Source organism: Galeopterus variegatus, unplaced genomic scaffold, assembly GCF_000696425.1.
Source record: "Galeopterus variegatus unplaced genomic scaffold, G_variegatus-3.0.2 Scaffold1448, whole genome shotgun sequence".
NCBI lineage: Eukaryota > Metazoa > Chordata > Mammalia > Dermoptera > Cynocephalidae > Galeopterus > Galeopterus variegatus.
Genome location: NW_007727559.1, coordinates 270,788 through 286,841, shown reverse-complemented (window position 1 = coordinate 286,841; position 16,054 = coordinate 270,788). Strand labels below are relative to the sequence as shown.

The 16,054-nt window shown below is 35.0% G+C and overlaps 1 protein-coding gene across 17 annotated transcripts in view; it reads right to left on the bottom strand.

The window, feature by feature from the left end:
• LOC103593947 (lysine-specific demethylase 6A-like) overlaps nucleotides 1-16,054 on the bottom strand; it is a 141,675-nt gene that overhangs the window by 103,792 nt on the left and 21,829 nt on the right. For 16 of the 17 annotated variants that reach the window (XM_008577089.1, XM_008577084.1, XM_008577072.1 and 13 more), the window contains exons 3-4: nucleotides 14,453-14,561; nucleotides 4,581-4,630 (exon numbers count right to left, since the gene is read on the bottom strand). The exons of the other annotated variant lie outside the window; for it this stretch is intronic. In XM_008577089.1, coding sequence (XP_008575311.1) covers nucleotides 4,581-4,630; nucleotides 14,453-14,561 — 159 coding nt within the window. The remainder of the gene's footprint in view (nucleotides 1-4,580; nucleotides 4,631-14,452; nucleotides 14,562-16,054) is intronic. 17 annotated transcript variants of the gene reach the window in all.

Below are 16,054 nucleotides of genomic sequence, written 5' to 3'. Positions count from 1 at the left end.
AGGGTTGCGATCCGTTGCCGGACACGAGAAAAGACAAAAAGGAAAAAAAAAAAAAAAAAGATTTTGTTCTAAAACAACTCCTGGCACCAAAATCTATATTCCTCATGGTTCTCCTGAGGGAAAAAAGAACCTATAGGATGTGTGTCAATGGATGCATAGACAGACTGGCTGGCTGAAAAATTTATTATAAGGAATTGGCTCATAGGATTATGGAGGCTAACAAGTCCTAAGATCTGCAGTCAGCAAGCTGAAGACACAGGAAAGCCAGTGGGTGCAGTTACAGTTTACATCCGAAGGCCTCAGAACCAGGAGAGCCTGAGTTCGAACTCAGGAAAACTAGAGGCAGTCAAGCAAAAGAAGTTCCTCTCAGACAGCCTTCAGCTGACTGGATGAGGAGGCCATTTATATAAGGGAAGGCAAACTACTCAGCTCAGAGATTGAAATGTTAATCTCATCCAGAAACACTCTCACAACACAGCTAGAATAATGTTTAACCAAATATCTGGGTACCCTGAGGGATAATCAAAATGATACATAAAATTAACCACCACAAATAGTAATTATATATAGACTCTTAAATTAATTACACCTATGCTAAGCCACCACTAACTTAAAAATATTTCATAATCTATAGTATCAAAAAGTTATAAAACTAAACTGGAATTTTAAAAAACCAGAACAGTATAACATAAGAAAAAGAGAGAAATAAACAACAGAGAACACAAATAGAAAACAATAAAATAGGAGACCTACATCCAAACATATCAATAATTACATAAAATGCAAATTGTCTAAACATATTTTTTAAAACAGAATAAAGAAAGAAAAATTCCCACTGTCAATGTTTAAAATAATAATATATGTAGGTCAAACATAAAAGTATCAGCATGGTATTTGGAAAATCTCCAATATATGACAGGTAAATAACACCTCCCTAATTCATGGAAAATGTCAAAGGAAATGACGCTTTTAAATAAAACAAAATGAGAATACACACTTCAAAATTTCTCAACCACAAAAGAATAAACAAATTAAAAAACCTCTAGCCAGACTGAAAAGTAAAAACTGAAAAAACACAAATTACCAATATGAGCAATGAAAGAAGGGCTATCATATCTGATCCCACTAAGATTAAAAGAATATTAGAAAGCTGGCCAGTTAGAATGTGGTTCCTGATAACATCAAGGTCTGGGATTCAATCCCTGTACCAGCCAGCAAAAATACAAAATAAAAATAAAGGAATATTAGGAACTGAAAACACAACTCTGGGGCCAGAAATTCCATAATTCAGATAAGACAGACCAACTCGTTGAAAGACAAAAACAACCAAAATTCTCCTAAGAAGAAAGCAGATAGCCCAAAGAGCCCAATATGTGTTTAAACACTCAGAATTTAAAATATTTTTTTAAAGACATCTATAGGCCATGATGATTCTACTAGAGCATTCTACCATATGTTTAAGCATCACCTATTTTATGCAATCGATTCCAGAAAATTAATAATATAGAAAATGAGTAAAGACTTTTAAATTCATTTTATTAGCTGAGTATTGCCCTTATTCCTTAACCAAATAAAGGCAGCACAGAAACATAAAACCATATACCAGTATTGCTAATGGGAAAAAAATACAAATATTACATCCAAAATATTAGCAAGTCAAATCCAGTGACACAGAGAAAATAACACATTATAACCAGTTGGAGTTTATCCAAGGAATCCAAGACTAATTTAGCATTAAACACACACACACACACACACACACACACACATACATTCGTGGAAAGAAACTCTCATCAATTGAGAAGTAGAGCAGAAATCCCTAAACATGATAAAAAGGCATCTAGAAGAAAATCCACAACAATATCCTATCAAAGGCTGAAAGATGAATACTCTCCCCCATGACAGGAAATAAAGGCAAATCATTCTCCTCAACCACTCATATTCATCAGCATACTGAAATTACATGCAAATGTAACAAAGAAAGACTAAAGCCACACAGATAAGAAAGGAAAAAATCAAACATTCTTGTTTGCAGAACTTATAATTTTTACAAAGAAACAAGAAAATCTAAGTAACTGGAGTTAACTAAAGAATTCTTAGAAAAGACTCCAAGATCATAATTCGTATAAGAAAAAGAACTAAAAATTATATATCACTAAAATAAAGTGTTCACCCTAAGAAACACACTGTAAAAAAAATTTCTTTAAAACCTACCAACTATATGAGAATATCTGAAAATTACATATCCAACAAAAAAACTATCTCAAAACCATATTAAGAAAATAAAAAAGCCAAAGGGGGGAAAAATGGGCAAGAAGATTTCAAAGCCACTTCATCAAAAAAAAATGTGGAAATTGATAACACACAGGAAAACATGGCCAACATCACTACCCCTTAGGATAATGCACCACCCTGGGACTCACTACATGCCAAGTGAATGGCTGCACTTAAAAAAAAAAAAAAAAAAAGACAACTCCAATTATTGAGCTGTGAAGCAAAATGCCAAAAAACTAAAAGGTAAGGGCAAATAAAATTATACTGTTCAAAAGTTATAATACAAATGAGTAAGCAGAACAAATTTTTTAAAAAAGGTCAGCCTAATAACTCAAAAATGCATTCTGAAATACATAGAGCAGTGAGTATCAATCATGGGAAATTTTGCCTCCCACAGACATTAGATAATGTCTAGAGACATTTTCACTGACACAACTAGTAAATTGGTGGTGCCACTACCATTTACAAAGTAGAAGCCAGGTAAACTGCTCAACATCCTACACAGGACAGGCATCTACAAGAAAGAATTATCTGCCCCAAATGTTAATACTGCCAAGACTGAAAATCCTAATCTAGATAATACTACCAAACAAAACAAATAAAGAAGCAGAGCTAAGAAAATACAGGAGATAAAGTGAAACAGCAAAAATGCTGAGGTTTATACAAAGGAAGTCAAGCAAGGAAAAACAAATGTTCCCCCAAAGCTTAATCCCTACTGTAACTGTTGAGGCTTGGAAATCCTATTACAGTAACTGAAGACAGGCCTTGAAGAGGTGATTAAGTTGATGGTTTAATGGTGGTCATAGGCATGGTTCTGAGGGCATTGAAAGGAGAGAAAATGAGGTCTCTCTCTGCTTCCCCCATCTCCCAATGTGTTACCCTGTGTAAAGGAAGCCACCACCAAGGAAGACCCTCACCAGATGTGGATTTTGAACTTCACAGCCTCCGAAAGCGTAAGCAGTATACTTTGTTTTCTTATAAATTACCCAGTTCCAGGTATTTTGTTATAAGAAAAAGAAACAGACTAATACAGTATCCATCAATGAATAACAGAAAAAACAGTACTGTTTAACTGAAATGCTGTTATGTATGAATACCCATTCACTGTAATTTATCCGGTCATAAAAAGTAATGACATACTGATACATGCAACAACATGGATGAACCTTAAAAACATTATGTTAGGTGGAAAAAGCCATTCAAAAATACCACATTTATGATTTATTTTACATGAAAAGTTGAGAATAGGCCAATATATAGAAACAGAAATTAACTTAATGGTTCCTTCATGGGAGAGACAGAAGGGTACATTGTTTAATTTTGATATGATGAAAATATTCTAGAATTACAGTGATGGCTGCACAACTATGAATAAATTAACAACTATTGAATCACACACTTTAAATTACTGAATTCTATAAAGTACATGTCTATAATGCTGTAACATAAAAATAATAATAAATCAAAATAAATATTACGCATGTTTTTAGACTAAGTAGCCTTCATTTTTAATTATGTTTATTTCCGATTCAAGTAATTCACAAAAGCCAGCAACAATTTTACTTTTATATTGGGATCAATAGGCTTTCAAAGTCTGTAGCTAATAGAAAACTTCCCTTTTATTTGTAACTAATCCTCACAGTTTATGTCTAAACTTAGTATTATAAGTTATATTTTATTACAGGATAAATGTATTTTGTGGTATAGCAATGCATATTGTTGAGAAATCACCTATTAAACTATTTGTACCATACTCAAAAGTATACATGCTATAAAAGAATAATCTGCTAGTTTAGCTTTATGCTTAACCTGAGATAAAACCGTGGATGACTCATCATTATACACAGTTACTTCATTTAGAGAGGTATTCTAAAATAGATACTTTGGTCCTCTCCAGGGATCCAGTCATGGAGAAATTATAAGAAAGATAGATGCTCCTTTGCTTGAGTAACCTCATCTTTAGCATGATCACCAACCATCCTTCATTTACTCTCAGCTATGAACTTAAAGAAGAAACAGCGTTTGAGTTTTTTCCCTAAATTTGTTTACTTTTAAATTATCACATTTATGTTCTCTTTTGCCAATAAAATTCCAAAAAAATACCAATTAAAAGGTTTATACAAAGGAAGTCATGTCAATTTTGCACTTTTTGCAAAATGCTCATACTCGAAAAATACCTTTTCGCCTTTCCATGTTCTCTCCTTAGAATTAGTATATTGCCATTAATAAAAACAGACTTAAATATATTTTGAATACGAACTACCCCCAAAAAAGAAAAGAAAATTAGCTTTCAAATCTGTACCAACCTTCCAGTAGTCAGACTGTAAACTGTAGTATCTCTGATATGCAGATAATGCTGGAAAAGGGAAGATAATTATTAGTCAAATTATATCCCATTTAAAAATCTAAAGTAAAATATTAAGAAATATTTTAACATAAGTTGCCAACCATACCCATTCCTCAATAAGCAATAATATAAAGACCAAATAAGTTAAAGTTTGTGGCCTTTCAATTTATTCAGATACATGACACAATAATCTAATCTCACCTATGCACTTAAATACATGTAAAATCTTGGCAATTACTTGAATCAACTTGATATCCCTCAGGGACCAAAACTACTGCACACTATAATGAATCTTCTAGTTTTTTCTTAACATGCAATTCACTTCCTAGAAAAATTAAAATCTCAGCAACATAAGGGGCAAAGTTAACTCTTATTTCTGATGCTTCCCTTCACACAATCAACATTAAATTAGGCTATTAAATTAAATTCCAAGATATTTATCCCCTGTCTCATAATCCATATAAAGGCATAAAAGGTTCTCAAATCACATAAATTAGTTCCTTGTCAGCCTAAAAAAAGGCACATAAAGTAAAAAGATAGTAAAGTCACACAACCCATTACAACTATTGAGGACAACAACAATAAAAACAGGAAACCCTATTACTGGTCCAGCTGACTCAGAATCTCTTTGAATAATGGCTAAGCATTTATTTGTTAAAGTTCCCTGTGGATAAACTTTTAAGACAAAATGTAGGTGGCATTGAACATTACCTTTAATTTTTTTTTTTTAATTTCAAAAATAAATTGAAAACAGAAGGGAACACCAAAGGAAAAAAAGATTTGATATTATGTAGTAGGCTGAGAACTTTTATGTCTTTAATGAGCCTTTTTTATGAATTTCAGATATTTTTACAATAAAACTTTAAATATTTTCCAAAAGGTTTTTATAAATTTAACCACAAGAGTTAAAGAAAAGTCTTTTGAGGAAAACGTGCTTTCAAATATTATAAAATAACAGGACAGAATTTTAAAAGAACCAAAGTTGATGCTCAAGACAGTAGTATAGGTAAGCATCATTCTACAATATAGGCTACATCCCAAGTTTGAGAATTCGCTCACTAAAATATTTATAGCTGACCCTTGAACAAAGCAGGGGGTAGGGGCACCAAGCCTTGCACAGTAGAAAATCTGCATATAATTTTTGACTCATGGGGTACTTTCCCTAGCTCACTGCTGAGTCACTGCCCCACTGAGCACCTCAAGCCTCTGGAAGGGCACTGCATCATTACCTACATAGTTAAGTACTTAATAGCCTACGATAGTCTACTTAACTCTTTGGTTAGATACATCACCTATAAATGGACCAGCGCAGTTCAAACCCTTGTTATTCAAGAGTTTGCTGTACTTTAAAACCTAGACAGGGGCCGGCCGGGCGGTGCACTGCTACAGTGCGCCACTTGGGAAGCGTGGCGGCGCTCCCGCCGAGGGTTCGGATCCCACATACAGACCAGCCGCTCACTGGCTGAGTGAGGAGCGGGGGCAACACCGAAGGTTGCGATCCTGTAGCCGGTCCCGGTCCGGTACGGGCGCAACACTGAGGGTTGCGATCCGTTGCCAGTCACAAAAAAAGACAAAAAAAAAAAAAAAAACCTAGACAGACTTCATACCTACATAGCAGAAACGAAGTACCTTGCTCCTCCATACTTGGGTGGAGTCAGAGTGCCCTGATGGAAGTCAGTACTTTCACCCATGAATACAACTGCCCATGAATAATGAAACCAATCAAATGCAGTATCAGTGAAACCATATGGGAAGCCAAAACTCTCATCCCAGTCCAACATCAACAAGGGATGCACATTAAAAACTGAGTAAAGAACGTGGACTCAACCCTCACATGGCAATAAGAGGTAGTAATCCAACTTACTCTGACAGATTTTACAAAAAGACACCTAAAACAAAAGATTAACATGAGAGATCTAAAGTCGTATAACAAAATATAAAAACTTCCAAGACTGAATCAAAAAAATTACTCATCACATCAAGAAATAGGAAGATATCAAACTGAATAAAAAAATACAGATGAGAATATCAAAATGACAGAGATGTTTGAATTACCTGATAAAGACTTTGAAACTGAAATAATAAAAATGCTTCAAATAATAATTATGAAAATGATTGAAAAAAAAGAAAAACTAGAAAGCCTCAGCAAAAACCAAAAGATATAAAAGAGAATCAATGTCAATTTTAGAACTGTTAAAGGCAATAACCAAAATAAAGAACTCAGCTGATAGCCTCAATAACACAATGCAAACATAGGAAAGAATCACTGAAATACACACAGAGTGAGAGAGGGGAAAAAAAAGGAACAGAGCAAAATATAGACTAAGGACAGTAAAATAAACACAGCTTCAGGGACTTGTGGATTAGTAACAAGAGATATAGGACTCATCACAGTCTGAAAGGAAAAAGAGTCAGACCTAATAAAAGTATACAAAGACAGGTATGAAAATTTTCCAAATTTGGCAAGAGACATGGATGTACAAATTCAAGAGACTGAGAAACCCAAAACCTGATACACACCCATACCCTCCCCCCAAAAAACACAAGAGTCACACCATAAAGTGAGAAAACTAAACAAAGAAAAAGAAATGATCTTGAAACCTACCACAGAAAAAAAGACACATGAAAAGCAAATCACAGACAGCTAATTTCTAAACCAAAATTATAAAAAGCAGAAGGAAGGGGCAAAAAATATTTCAAGTGTTGAAGAACTGTCAACCCAGAATCCTATATATAGCAAAAACATCCTTTAGCAATAAAGGAGAAATCAAGACTTTCTCAAATGAAAGAAAACTTGTTGTCAACAGACTTATTCTAAAATAATAGCCAGAGCACATAAGAGAAAGATTTCCCATTAGTTTTAAGAATTCTTAATGGCATTAAGACTGCTAAAATTCTTCTTGTTTGTTTTTTGTTTTGCTTTTTAATTTTTAATTGACAAATAATAAATGTATATATTTATGGGGAAAAAAAATAAAAAATAAAATAAAATAAAATAATAGCCAGAGGAAGCTGTCTGAACAAAAAGAAAATGATGAAGGCCAGGACCATGGAATACCAGAAAGGAAGAACCCAATAAGCAAAATAAAGGTAAGTATTCTACTCTTAAATTTTCTAATCATGCCTGACAAACTCCATAATGTATCGGAATGACTGAAGTAAAAACCAGTAACAACACTAAATGCCAATAAGATGCAGAGAAATCTTGGTGGGAATGTAATACAGCACTGCCACACTTTGGAACACCTTGGCAGTGTTTCTGAAAAAAACTAAACATGCAATGACATTATAACCCAACAACTGTGCTCCTGGACATTTTTCCCAAAGAAATGAAGACTTGTGTTCACACGAAATCTGTGGACAAAGGTTCACAGAATCTTTACTCTTAACAACCAAAAACAGATGTACTTTAATAGTAATGGTTAAACAAACTGTAGCACAAACAAATGGAATATTAGTAATAAAAAAAGAACTACTGATATACACTATCAATACAATAAACTATCATTCAATTATCAATTCAGTGCATTCATATACTTGGAATGAATCACTAGAAAATTATGCTGAATGATGATAAGTCAATGCACTGAATTTACATAACTTATGCCTCCTTTTACAGAAGTGTTAAAATGCCTAAATTGTAGAAATGAAAACAGATTAGAGTTGCCAGGAGTTAAGGAAGGGGTAGTAAGATAATGAATATGACTATAAAAGTACAACATGAGGAATGCTGTGGTGATAGAAATGCTCTTTATCTTTAGTATATCAACACACAATATCCTGCTGTGTATACTACAGTTTTGCAAGATGTTACCACTGGGAGTAATAACTGAAATGGATGCATCAGGGAACTCCAAGAATTGGCGCCTTCACTGACACAAAGCAGAGAAAAGTGACAGAATCAACTTTTTCCAAACTATTTTGTTTAATAGAGAAAAGGACTGCTAAATTTCGGTAAGACAGCATCACATCATTTTTGTCTACCCATCTTATCAACCCTATCCTCAGTTTGCAGCAGCCATGGGAACGGCAGCCCATTTTTCTGGTATGGCTTCCTGATGACAACAGGAATAAACACGATCTTTTTTCTCAAAAAATCACAGCAGTATTTTGACTTATCTGACAGTTCACTGAGGTACTTACACAGAAGCTGTCATTTATTTTTCCAACTCGAGCTGCAGTCCTTTCCAAGCAGCATGTATTAAAGCAGTTAAAGACATACACAACCCATGGCCACCTGTTACAAAGGATGGCAAATGGGGCAAGGAGAAGATAGATCTAAAAGTCTGGTAGAAGAATGAAGAGGAAAATTCTTGAGGTGATAAGGATTTTGTTAAAGAGCTACCTGATATTTTACGGAATAAAATACACACAATGACGGCTGAACACATGCTCACATGCTCATAAAAGATCTGATGGAATTCAAAGCTTGTAACTGAGACTGATCTTTGCTCTCCCCAAGCAGGAGGTGAAGGCTAAGACAGAGTTGTAGCCAGTGTGGCCGAATACTGATGGAGTACTCTAGGAAGGGATATCTGCCTTCATTGAGTTTTCAGTGCTGGATGGGGTTGGAAGATCTTTTATAATAATCAAAATCCATCAATGTTAGGGCGTTAAGTGGTGATAATTCACATGACTTAATGAGGATATATGAGTGATGGCTTCTGCTGCTGCTTTTTTCTCTTCATTACATGAAAGATACTGGAAACATTGAGAAATTGATTATGATTCTCAAGCAGCTTCTTTAGTATCAGTTTTAATGAAATTTTTTTTTTTTTTGGGGGGGGGGGGAAGGGGTTCCAGGGATTTAAAGAAATCTCTCAGGTCACTGCTACTAAGATAATGAGACAAAAGTTTCGGTAACTTCACAGAACAAGGAATACAGTCTCGGCAAAAAGAAAAAAAAGTTCAGAAGTTATTAACCATACAAAACTTGCAGCCCTCAACAATCAAACAACAGCAAACCTATGTAGAGGAGGGCAAATCTAATTTCCAAAGTTACTACACTATAATATCCAAAATGGCCAGTTTTCAACTAAAAAATTGCCAGGCTTAATAAGAATAAGGAATATAGCCCAGTCACAGTTTTTAAAAAAAGAAAAAAATTTTTGAAACCAGTTCCAAGAAAGCCCAGATAGTGTAATTAGTAGACAAAGGCTTTAAACCAACTGCATTAAATATGGTCAGACAAACAGCTAAAAAATACCATGGATAAAAACTAAAGGAAAACAGGAGAACAATGTGTGAACAAATGGAGACTATTCATAAAAGACAGATACTTCAAAGAGAAATCAAATAGAAATTCTGGAGCTGAGAAGCAATAGTTAAAATGAAAAATTCCCTAAAGGACAAAAATCAGCAAACTTAAAAAGATAGTCATTTAAAGTATTCAGTTTGAGGGCAGAATGGTAAATGAAAAAAATGACAATCGAAACAATACACTAAAAAGAAATCCATCAAATTGATTAAATTCACAAGTTAAACTAGCAAAAGAAAGCAGTATTAGAGGCAGTGAGGAACATAAAATACCTAGGACATTAAATATGATACACGAAAACAACTAACTTGTTCCTCAAAGTTACTGTAATCAAAACTGTGTAAGTACCAGAAGGACAGAAATAAAGACCACCAGAATAGAATTGAGAATCCAGAAATAAACTCTTACATATATGATCAATTGATTTTTGACTGTGTGCGTGCTAGCCTACAATGGGATAAGAACATACTCTTCAATAAACGGTGCTAGCACAATTCAATTCTCTCATTCAAAAGGATAAAGCTGGCCCACTGCCTCATGCGATATATTAAATATAACTAAATAATCAGTGACCTAAATACAAGAAATAAAACCATAAAAATCTTAGAAGAAAGCATAGAGGTAAATCTTTGCCTTGAATACGGCAATGGTTACTTCAATATGGCACCGCAAGCATGAGCAACGAAAGAAACAAAAAATAAACTGGACTTGATCTAAATCAAAATCCGGTGTGCACCAAAGCATATGGTTAAAAAAGTGAAATGAAAACCTACATGATGGGAGAAAATACATGCAAATGATATATCTGATAAAGGCTTAATTTCAAGAGCATACTAAGAAAACTCCTAAAACAAAAAACAAGCATCCCAACTAAAGATTATACCTACACTTAAATTAAATAAGGTAACATTAAACAGAAACACACAAAATAAGGTTATGTACTGATCAGTTAATGAAAACGTGATCAGAGGCTAACAAGACTTTCATCCTAGGGCCGGCCCGGTGGCGCACTTGGCTGAGTGCGGCGCTTGGGAGCGTGGTGGCGCTCCTGCCAAGGGTTCGGATCCCATGTGGAGACCAGTCCGCTCACTGGCTGAGCACGGTGCGGGCGCGACACCGAGGGTTGCGATCCCATTGCCGGTCGCGGTACGGGCGCGACACCGAGGGTTGCGATCCCGTTACCGGTCACGAAAAAAAAAAGACAAAAAGGGAAAATAAAATAAATAAATAAGAATTTCATCCTGTATATACCTTTAGAAGCAATGGTTCAGTATTTGCTAATTCAGTGTTCACAACAACTTTATACAAGTACCATAAATAACAAGAACCTACTGCATATAATGTGGAGCAGGTTCATTGTGTTCTGGTTAAACTTGTCTGGGTCTGATGAAACAAAATACCCATGCACACAAATTACATGAAGCAGATGTTTTACTTACAGATAAGCAGCAAAAAATTCATTTCAAGTTAATCCCTCAAGGCTCAGGAAAGATGCATAGGGTAGATGGAGTCTCATCTGTGTGAGTCCTACCTGCATTAAGCTGAGGGATCCCAAAAAGCAACCTGGCTTTGATTTCATAATAACCAGGGTCACATGCCTCAATGGGCTAAATCATTTAAAGAACATATCACCCAACTCTTCAACTCTAGTCCATCTTGTTTGGGTAAAAATGGGCACAGGGGAGACAAGAAGAAAACCCAGGCTGTTCAGCCAGTCCCCCACCTGATGACCGAACACTTTCTACAGTTTTTCTTGAGAACCACAAGTGAGAAAGAGGAGAGAAACATGTTGGAAAACTGTCCATAGTATACGCTATGGTCAATAGTTAATATAAATACTTACCTTTTACTGTCCATAGAAAAAGTATTTCTGTATATAGAGCAAAATTCTACATCTTTACCAATACCCCATCAATGTCTAGCTGACAAAAGGCAAGAAAAAGAGTTTGGAGAAAAAGGTCATTAAGCTTCAACAGGCATCATTAGTCACTCTTTATACAGTACTTAACCTAACCATTAGAAAATGTAAGAAGCCAAAAATATAAAGCCAATTATTTTTAACAAAAGTGACAATGCATACAACAAATAACAAATTACTTGAAGGTATTAGAGAAGAGAGAAAACTATCAACGGCTGGAATCTCAGGGAGTTTATAATTGGGAAACTTTCAACCCATCATGAAATATGAACTATACATAACTGCCTTTGAATTCATTTTCTTCTTTTCTATTAACAAATGATCAAGCAAAGCTCTACCTCTCAAAAGGCTAATTCTCTACATGATACTACTGGAAGCAAGAGAACGTCTATCACAAACCTAAATGCCAAAGTTATCTTTCTCTGTCCTCATTAGATTACACCCAATGGCATGCCCCAAACAAAAAACAAAACAAACAAAAATATCTACCAAACAAATTTCCCTGGATTCTTTATTGACTTCACAGCTAAAAATTATACAAGCCCTTTTCCCTTCTTTTTAAATAGAAAACATAACTAAATTCTCATTCTCAAAGCTTTAAAAAATTAAAAATACCTATCATTAAATGACCACTAAGTAGCAAAGACAGTCTGACACAAACTTACTTTTCAGTTCAGGGTCTTTGTTAACTTGCTCTCAAATTTACATGTTAAACACAAAAACCCTGAGTGCATTATAGAAAAACCTATGTATTGTTCTTTTCTATCAGTTTCCTTTGAAATATTTCATTTTAACCTATGTTAGTTATATCTAAAGTAGTAGAAATAAGCAATGTTGGTAAAAATCACCTGTTGGGATGAAGCCCATTTTAAACATATGAAGAATTCCATTTACCACTTCTAAAACTCCTATCACCCAGCCAGCCCCGTAGCTCACTCGGGAGAGTACGGCGCTGGTAGCGCCGAGGCGGCAGGTTCGGATCCTATGTAGAGATGGCCGGTGCCCCGCACCATGCCGAGGGATGCAATCCCCTTACCGGTCAAATAAATAAATAAATAAATAAATAAATAATAAAACTCGTATCATTATTTCCTAATTTTCAGATTATGAGATAAAAGTGCAAAGAGATTAAATAAATATCAGTTTAAACAATTTTTAAATAGTAAAGTTGTGAATGGAACACAAGTACCCCAGAATATTGTCTCAAATCAAAATTGCATTTCACTAATAAGATTGGCTTAACCTAATAAAAAAAAATGTGGCATGAAACTTTTCTGCTAACAGTCCCCTCTTACTCAGTTTCAGTTACCAACAGTCAACCACCATATGAAAAAATTAAATACAAAATTCTAGAAATAAACAATTCCTAAGTTTTAAATTGCACAGAATTCTGAGTAGCATGAAGAAATTTCACACCACTGCCCTTCATCCCACCTGGATATGAATCATCTCTTAGTCCAGTATACCCACACTATACAACCTACTCACCTGTTAGTCACTTACTGGCCATCATGGTTATCAGATCAACTGTGCTTGTGCTCAAGTAAAAATTATTATTATTTTTTTTCCTTTTTGTCTTTTTTCGTGACGGGTAACGGGATCGCAACCCTCGGTGTCGCGCCCATACCACGACCAGCAATGGGATAGCAACCCTCGGTGTCGTGCCAGCACCACGCTCAACCAGTGAGTGGACCGGTCTCTATATGGGATCTGAACCCTCGGCGGGAGCACCGCTGCGCTCCCAAGCGCCACACTCTACCGAGTGCGCCACCGGGCCGGCCCCTCAAGTAAAAATTATTTTGCTTAATTAATGGCCCCAAAGTTCAAGGACAGTGATGCTGGCAATTCTACATATCCAAAAGAAGCAGTAATTTGCTTCCTTTAAGTAAAAAAGTAAAAGTTTTGACTTGAAGGGAAAAAAAGAAAGGTTGCTAAGATCCACAATAAGAACAAATCATCTAGCCATAAAACTGTCATGAAAGAAAAAGAAATATATACTAGGTTTTGCAGTTGCACTTCAAAATGTAGAAGCTATAGCCAGAGTGCTGTGTGTGTGAGTGCTTAGTTAAGATGGAGAAAACATTAAATTTGAGGGTGGAAGACATGAATTAACACTTTTCAATTAACATCAATCAGGTTTGATAACATCTGTGGTTTTGGGCTTCCACTAGGGGTCTTGAAACATCTCCCAAGGATAAAGTGGATCTACTCTACCACCACCTCTTCATTCTAATCCTAACACAATTAGTCAGTTGTTCTTTCCACTAACCACATTTGCTGAAAATCATAACATATCCATCTACTTTCTACCAAGATGTTTACTTCCATCAAAAAGTCATAAAATATTCTTGCTTTATAAGATAGTTTTTCTTTGCTATGAAGATACTGGTCTGGAGGGGGAAGGGTTACAGTTAGCATATGTAGGATGTTATAAGGTTTACTGAATGATCAAATTTATTGAATATTTACATGGAGTTACATGAGATTTTCAAACTTACAGATACTTTAGCTTCTTTCTCATTGTTTATTACATGTTTATGAACTTATGAGAAGAAAGTAAAAATAGTAGCAAGTACCCCCAATAAAAAACAAAAACCATTACAATACATAATACAAACATAAATCAAGCAGAAATTCAAAAAGAGAAAAATGTTACCTTTTGCATAATCTTCCAATAAGAGGTTGAAGTGACCTAACTGACAAAAGAAATCAGAATCCACTTTTCCTTCAGCTTTTAAGATTAAAGATTCATAGCAGCGAACAGCCTAAAAATGAAAAATACAAACATTAAAAAAGAAGCAAAACCCTAAACTGCATTTCCTTCTTGATAATGTATATGGTCTACATGAGATTACTAAACGAATCAAAGTAAACAACACATGTCTTTCCTATATTTCATTTTCTCAGCATTCCTGAGAAAAAACGTCTTCTCAAGTATTTATTAATAGAGCCAATGGTCATGATCTAAATGCTTTACTATATATTAAAAAAAGGAAGTAAAACCTGCCCAATAAAATAATCATGAACTTCTTAGTAACTTTATATAAAAGGTACAAATGTAAGTGGTTACTTTAGTCTTTGTTTATATAACAATTACTCTCAAACACACCCAAGAGAAACATTATTGAGTTCAGTAGCCATTAACCACATTTAATTTTTGAACATTTGAAATGTGTCAAAATTGGAAGATTCAACATGACAGAACATCAACTCTTTTCAAATTAATCCACAGATTTAATGTCCTCCTGATAAAAATCCCAGCAGTGTTTTCGTAAATTGACAAACTGATACTTTTAACATTTATTGGAAAATATAAAACCTGAATAGACAAAAATTATTAAAGAGGAAAAAAAAGGTGTCAAGCCCAAATTGAGATGTGAGTGTAAACACACCAACAGATTTCAAAGATTTCATACAAAAAAAGCATAAAATATTCACAATTTTATTTTAATCATGTTAAAATAAATAGTTATAATTAACTTCACTTGTTTCTTTTTACCATTTTTACTATGACTACTAGAAAACTTTTAATTGCATATATGACTCACATTAGTGATTCTCAATACATTTCTATTGGACATAGCACCTCCACAGTAATAATACTGCCTACCATTTGTACTCATCAGTTACTATCTTTATAAGAAATTTTTAGACTACCATAAGCTGTCTTTCAATTGTTTAATCCCTGCTCTTGCTCAGATATTTCATACACACTAACTCCAACACCATCCACCGCAAGATACACAGACAGACATTCTTTTGTACTTTTTTTTTTTTGTCTTTTATCTTTTTCCGTGTCCGGCAACGGATCGCAACCCTCAGTGTTGCCCCCGTACCGGACCAGGGACCGGCAACGGGATTGCAACCCTCGGTGTTGCTCCCGCGCCTCGCTCAGCCAGTGAGCGGGAACCGGTCTGTATGTGGGATCCGAACCCTCGGGCGGGAGCGCCACCGCGCTTCCCAAGCGGCGCACTTATCCAGTGCGCCACCGGGCCGGCCCCTGTACTTTTTTAATAGAGAAAAATAACACGTAAAGAATCAAATCTTAGACTACCTAATGATATTTTCCAGTGGATGGGGGCATAAGTATGTGAGAAGTTTTCATTCAGTGAGTAAAAGTTACGGTTATACAAGATGAGTAAGTTCCACAGATGATCTTCTAACATACTGCCCGTAGTTAGCAATAAGGTACTGCTTACTTAAAAATTTGTTGAGAAGGCAGATCTGATGTTGTGTTCTTACAACAACAAAAAGGGAC